Source organism: Bombina bombina, chromosome 6, assembly GCF_027579735.1.
Source record: "Bombina bombina isolate aBomBom1 chromosome 6, aBomBom1.pri, whole genome shotgun sequence".
Lineage (NCBI taxonomy): Eukaryota > Metazoa > Chordata > Amphibia > Anura > Bombinatoridae > Bombina > Bombina bombina.
Genome location: NC_069504.1, coordinates 77,928,139 through 77,934,790, shown reverse-complemented (window position 1 = coordinate 77,934,790; position 6,652 = coordinate 77,928,139). Strand labels below are relative to the sequence as shown.

At 38.1% G+C, this 6,652-nt stretch overlaps 1 protein-coding gene across 2 annotated transcripts in view; it reads left to right on the top strand.

The window, feature by feature from the left end:
• Positions 1-296: 296 nt before the first annotated feature.
• PHYH (phytanoyl-CoA 2-hydroxylase) overlaps positions 297-6,652 on the top strand; it is a 37,608-nt gene continuing 31,252 nt past the window's right edge. The window contains exon 1 of one of the 2 annotated variants that reach the window (XM_053716483.1): positions 297-518. In XM_053716483.1, coding sequence (XP_053572458.1) covers positions 447-518 — 72 coding nt within the window. In that variant the 5' untranslated portion in view covers positions 297-446. Of the gene's footprint in view, positions 519-625; positions 645-6,652 lie in introns of those variants that run through there. The other variant, XM_053716484.1, reaches the window with a different exon arrangement.

Here is a 6,652-nt window from a genome sequence, read left to right as displayed (position 1 = left end):
AGTGCCTCATCTGCCTCTGACCTCACTGCGGCGTGATAAGCAAAAGCACCCAATTATCAAATGTACAGCCATAAAGTGAAACACAAGGCTTGGGAGATGCTGACTACAACAGACTTCGGTCCCAAACTGAAAAGTTCCACAAAATGCGTAAATGTTATGCGCTATAGAGTCTAACATCATTAGAGGACCGTCATCCGTTACTTCCAGATACGGTACAATAAAGCACAGGTGGTGCTGCTGTAGAATTACATAACCTCAGTATTCTCCATGTGTTTATGATATAACTTGTTTTCTGCAGGAGCAGGTCACGTCGCATGGTACTTTGACCGTGACAGCGCACTGACAGCTCCCAGCAGGGAGGGACTGGAGGCGGTGGCTTTGTGCATAGGGATAGGCCGAGGCTAACACTCAGCCAGTGCAGGCTACAGGCTAGAAGCTTCGCCAACATGCAGGCCCGGAGCTGCAGCCTTCTCTCTGAGGTCAGCACGAGCCGCCTGTCCGTCCTTCACCGACATCTTGTATCCTTTACCGAGCAGAGCGCCGAGCCAGGCCTGTAGTGTGAAGAGTAATGGTAGCGTGCGGTGGGGAGACCCCGGGTGTTCTGTCATTATTGTTATGGGGACTGTCCTGCAATTCATTCAATAGTATGTTGTTTAACGCCTTTTTAACTTTCATTCTGTTCACTTTTTCTCTCTCTTATACCAGCTCTGTAAATCACTTATTTGCACTTTACAAGTTTACCCTCTTCTGTGTCAGTTCGCAGCTCTTCCTTTGTACACCTACTGTAAATTTGTTTTTTGTAGAAAACTTATATACAGGAAGTCAGTGAATACAATACTGTGAAATGTTGTTGTTTTCTCACATACATCAAAGGGATAGAAAGATCAAATGTAAATGTGCAATTAGGTGCATTTTAGCTTTAAAGTGAATAATGGACTAAAATATAATTTGGTGGCTGTTGTATTGCATTGCCTGATATTGTAACCCTAAATGTTTGTTGTTCTTACATCACTGTATATGTTGATATCTAATAAAAGTTATTTAAAACTCAAAAATACAAAACAAAAACCTTTAGTGAATTAAAGCCCAGGATCAAAAAATAATCTTAGAAACAGGCGCACTTTAATTAAAATTTACGAAGACGCTTGTTTTTAAAAATACCTTTGTGTTAAGGTAAACATAACGCCGACCCTCTACCCACAGCTCCTGCTTTAATTAGCATATTGTAGTGATGTCCAGTTCATGAACGGATCGTTCATTTGAATTGGTTCTTTTCAGTGAACTGTTTTATTGATGGCAAATCCTGCTTCCTCCAATTATTGCATGCACCGCAAGCTGGATGCCAAAAGGGGCACACAACGATTGGAGGAAGCCGAATTAGTTATCGATCTGCTAAAGAAAGGAAAGTAGAAAATCCAGGCGGAGGATCGGCGTTATGTTTAACATAACACAAAGGTATTTTAAAAAATAATAGTCTTTGTAAATTTTATTGAATTAAAGTGCCCCTGTTTTTAAGATTATTTTCAGCAAAAATGATCTAGCAAAAGTTAGTACTGGTTTTCATCCGCATACCCAAATATGCTAGGAGGGCTCAGTGCACCAGCGATCTACCCCTAAGTGCTATTGCATTGTCTTTTGTATCATGCATTTGTTGATTTTGTAAATCAACTGTATTTACTGGTCCTTTGTATTCCACATAACTGTAAAGCAGGTAAAAGTAACAAGCATAATGATTTGTGATTAAAAAAATAAATGTTAATGTTCAGTAGCGGTTTAACCTTTTAATGCCGTTCTATTCCGTCATAATTACACTAGGCTTTAAAGCCGTTATGACGGAATAGAACGTCATAGCTAACGGCTGTCCTGAAGCCTTCTGTGCTTCTAGGACTTGATCGCGGTCTGGAGGGCGTTCCTAGGGCTGTAGGGACGCCCCCCAGAATCAATCCAATAATTGAAATCTTGCGATCGTATGCACGATCGCGTAGTTTCAATTTGTCTACATCGGAACAGGTATTCTGATGTAGGCACTTTAACCCTGTCACAAAAGGGTTAAAATTGCGTGCACACAAATACTGCTTAGATTTCCTTTTTTTCCAAAAGACACCAGAGGCCCCCATTATCTGTCTCCCTATCAAATTTCATGCAGCTTTTCAACTGTTGATGCTTTGTCTGTGTCTAAAGAAATATGATTGTGCCAAATAGTGGATTTAAAGTGAAGGTAAAGTGTGATCGATTTAAAATGTTTCCCCTGTAAATACTCTAAAATTGAATGGGACTTTAATTCATGAATTTTTTAATTTCGCTATATTTATTAAGTTATTGCCGTTTTTTAATCAATTTCTGTACCTTTTGAAAACAGCCCGTTTTTTTTTTTTTTTTTTTTTTTCTTAGCCCAGTCACGTTGTTTGACAATCCTATTGAAATACTGGCCGTTAGGCGGCCGTCATATTACGTCACCGCATTACTTGTTGATATGCGCATGCGTTGGCTTTGCTTCCTCCCTGTTATAAGAAAAGCTCGTTCCAGTTTAGCGCAGGCGCAATAAGGATTCCCTACTGACAACATTCAAATTGAATCCACCACGAAGTGTGCGCATGCGCAAATTGTTCAAGTAAGCGAGAACGCGCTTTTGTACTACGTATAGAGCGGGTGGGACCGCTCTATACGTCACAGTCTCAGAAACCACCAGGAAATTCATGGAGGGAGGAGTAAAGAAGGGAAGCGTATGTAAAAGCAAATACTTTTTATTAACATTTTTTATATAGAAAGAATTAAAAAAAAATTGGCGATCAGACTATACAATATATAAATAATACAATAATGTGCAGAAAACCGGAAAACTTTACCTTCACTTTAATAAAAAAAAAAATATCTTAAAAATTGGGGAACATTTCACTTCAGATTTACAGGGATAGTAGTGATTGCCAGTTATAAACTAACCTACACATTTTGGACAATATTGTTTTACTTTTCGCACTATGGTCGAAAAATTTGTAAGCACATGACATTTTAGCACTTGTGACCCTTCAACTGTTTTTAACCCCCGCAAAGAGGCACAGGAGCCACAGGGAACTGCTGGTCCCAGGTGGAAACTATCTGTGAGCCAGTCAGAAATGGTAATTGTGCAGCTGTGTCAGGAGGCTAACATTGCTGATTGGGTTACCAGTTGTTTTAGCAGCTCCTAATCAGTACTTTAACTATGTGTTTTAACACATTCAGAGATTAAACATAAAGAGATGCAGATTAGAGCATGTCACCCCCCCCCCCTGGAATGGCACTTTATATGACTACACATTTGTGTGTTTTATTCTAATACAGATGACAAATAAGAAAATAGTATTACAATTTAAATCAGCTTTGAGAGTAAAATACAAATAATTTGCAAAATGTATTGCTTAGTGCACTGCATTAGGCTATGCACTAATGTATATCTATTTCTAAGGATGACAAGTATAAGACACATTTTTGTATAGAAGAGGAAGCAGGTATATGACACTAGTGAGGTTTATGGTTGATGTACGTGACTTGAAAAAAACAGTGTAGGCTGGAATCACTAGAAATGTATTTACTCTGTGTACAACAGGTCAGCTGGCAGGGTTTACACCTGAACTTAGTACTTGATGCATTTTCTAGATTACACCTAAAACTTATCATGTACAGAAGACCAAAGTCTTTAAACAGTGTTATCAGATTTGTTATAGGCATGGGACATAATACATCTTAAAGTGATGGTAAATCCAAGGGTATAACAAACGCTAGGATTTACCATTACTAAAAATAAACATTAGTTCACTCACTAAAAAAAGGTGCTAAACTCGCCCTATCTGTGCGGCAAGTATATCGATAACTCAGCGGCTCCGGCTGCCCACGGCTCAGCGCTCTTCTCCAATGAGGTGACGATTCCACCTCTAGCTATGCTAGGATGTCAGTTGGCACGCATGGCTATTGGTCTAGAGATGGAAACGTCAACTCATTAGAGAAAAGCCCTGTGACGTGGGTGGCTGGAGACCCTGAGTTAGCGATATACTTGCCGCTCAGATAGGGTGAGTCTATCACCCTTTTTTTAGGAAGTGAAGACAGAACTAATATTTATTTTTAGTTATGGTAAATCCTAGTGTTTTTTTAAAAGAAATTTTAGTGTAATGTTTAAGAATAAAATGCCCAAACAAATTTAAACTATTGCAGCTAATTATGTTTTTGACCCCTGCAAAATGAGTTAAACACATAGTTAAACTAGCACACCATGATACAGGTGGTAATTGCCAGCTGTGTGCATATACCACTTCTGATTGGTTATATGACCATGATCTGCTCTGGATGTATTGGGTCTTCAGAGTGAATGTTTAGCCCATGTACAGTGAGCATTCACTTAAAGGGACAGTATAGACAAATTTAACTTTCATGATTCAGATAGGGCATGCAGTTTTAAACAACTTTCCAATTTACTTTCATCATTAAATTTGCTTTGTTCTCTTGGTATTCTTTGTTGAAAGCTAAACCTAGGTAGACTCATATGCTAATTTCTAAGCCCTTGAAGGCTGCCTCTCATCTCAGTGCATTTTGACAGTTTTTCACAGCTAGACTGTGCTAGTTCATGTATGACGTATAGATAACGTTGTGCACACTCCCTTGGAGTTATTTATGAGTCAGCACTGATTGGCTAACATGCAGGTCTGTCAAAAGAACGGAAATAAGGGGGCAGTCTGCAGAGGCTTAGATAATTTAATTACAGAGGTAAACAGTATATTAATATAACTGTTGGTTATGCAAAACTGGGGAATGGGTAATAAAGGGATTCTCTATCTTTTTAAACAATAAAACATCTGGAGTAGACTGTTCCTTTAATAATAAAATGTTCTCCTTTGTTAGAGTACTTTATTATTATTATTACCTTCAGTAATTACGAAACTTAGTAAGGTTTGCAATTAATAATCTGAATTTACATCAAATAATGAAGTTGCTAAAAATGAACCTAATAGGAATGTTGACTGACTTAAAGGGCCAGTAAAGATAGAAAATAATGTTATATAATTCTGCACATAGTAACATTATATTAGTGCTAGCTTTATACAACCTAATATTGCCTGTGAACTTTTATTAAAAAACTGTGTTTCTTTCATGTAATTAGCAAGAGTCCATGAGCTAGTGACGTATGGGATATACATTCCTACCAGGAGGGGCAAAGTTTCCCAAACCTTAAAATGCCTATAAATACACCCCTCACCACACCCACAATTCAGTTTTACAAACTTTGCCTCCGATGGAGGTGGTGAAGTAAGTTTGTGCTAGATTCTACGTTGATATGCGCTCCGCAGCAAGTTGGAGCCCGGTTTTCCTCTCAGCGTGCAGTGAATGTCAGAGGGATGTGAAGAGAGTATTGCCTATTTGAATGCAGTGATCTCCTTCTACGGGGTCTATTTCATAGGTTCTCTGTTATCGGTCGTAGAGATTCATCTCTTACCTCCCTTTTCAGATCGACGATATACTCTTATATATACCATTACCTCTACTGATTCTCGTTTCAGTACTGGTTTGGCTTTCTACAAACATGTAGATGAGTGTCCTGGGGTAAGTAAGTCTTATTTTCTGTGACACTCTAAGCTATGGTTGGGCACTTTTTTATAAAGTTCTAAATATATGTATTCAAACATTTATTTGCCTTGACTCAGGATGTTCAACGTTCCTTATTTTCAGACAGTCAGTTTCATATTTGGGATAATGCATATGAATAAATCAATTTTTTTCTTACCTTAAAATTTGACTTTTTCCTGTGGGCTGTTAGGCTCGCGGGGGCTGAAAATGCTTCATTTTATTGCATCATTCTTGGCGCTGACTTTTTTGGCGCAACATTTTTTTTCTGTTTCCGGCGTCATACGTGTCGCCGGAAGTTGCGTCATTTTTGACGTTCTTTTGCGCCAAAAATGTCGGCGTTCCGGATGTGGCGTCATTTTTGGCGCCAAAAGCATTTAGGCGCCAAATAATGTGGGCGTCTTATTTGGCGTTTAAAAAAATATGGGCGTCACTTTTGTCTCCACATTATTTAAGTCTCATTTTTTATTGCTTCTGGTTGCTAGAAGCTTGTTCACTGGCATTTTTTCCCATTCCTGAAACTGTCATTTAAGGAATTTGATCAATTTTGCTTTATATGTTGTTTTTTCTATTACATATTGCAAGATGTCCCATGTTGAAGCTGAGTCAGAAGATACTTCTGGAAAATCGCTGCCTGGTGCTGGAGCTGGAGCTACCAAAGCTAAGTGTATCTGCTGTAAACTTTTGGTAGCTGTTCCTCCAGCTGTTGTTTGTATTGTTGTTTGTCATGACAAACTTGTTAATGCAGATAATATTTCCTTTAGTAAAGTTACATTACCTGTTGCTGTTCCAACAACATCTAATACTCAGAGTATTCCTGATAACATAAGAGATTTTGTTTCTAAATCCATTAAGAAGGCTATGTCTGTTATTCCTCCTTCTAGTAAACGTAAAAAGTCTTTTAAAACTTCTCATTTTTCAGATGAATTTTTTAAATGAACATCATCATTCTGATTCTGATAATGGTTCTTCTGGTTCAGAGGATTCTGTCTCAGAGGTTGATGCTGATAAATCTTCATATTTATTTAAAATGGAATTTATTCGTTCTTTACTTAAATAAGTC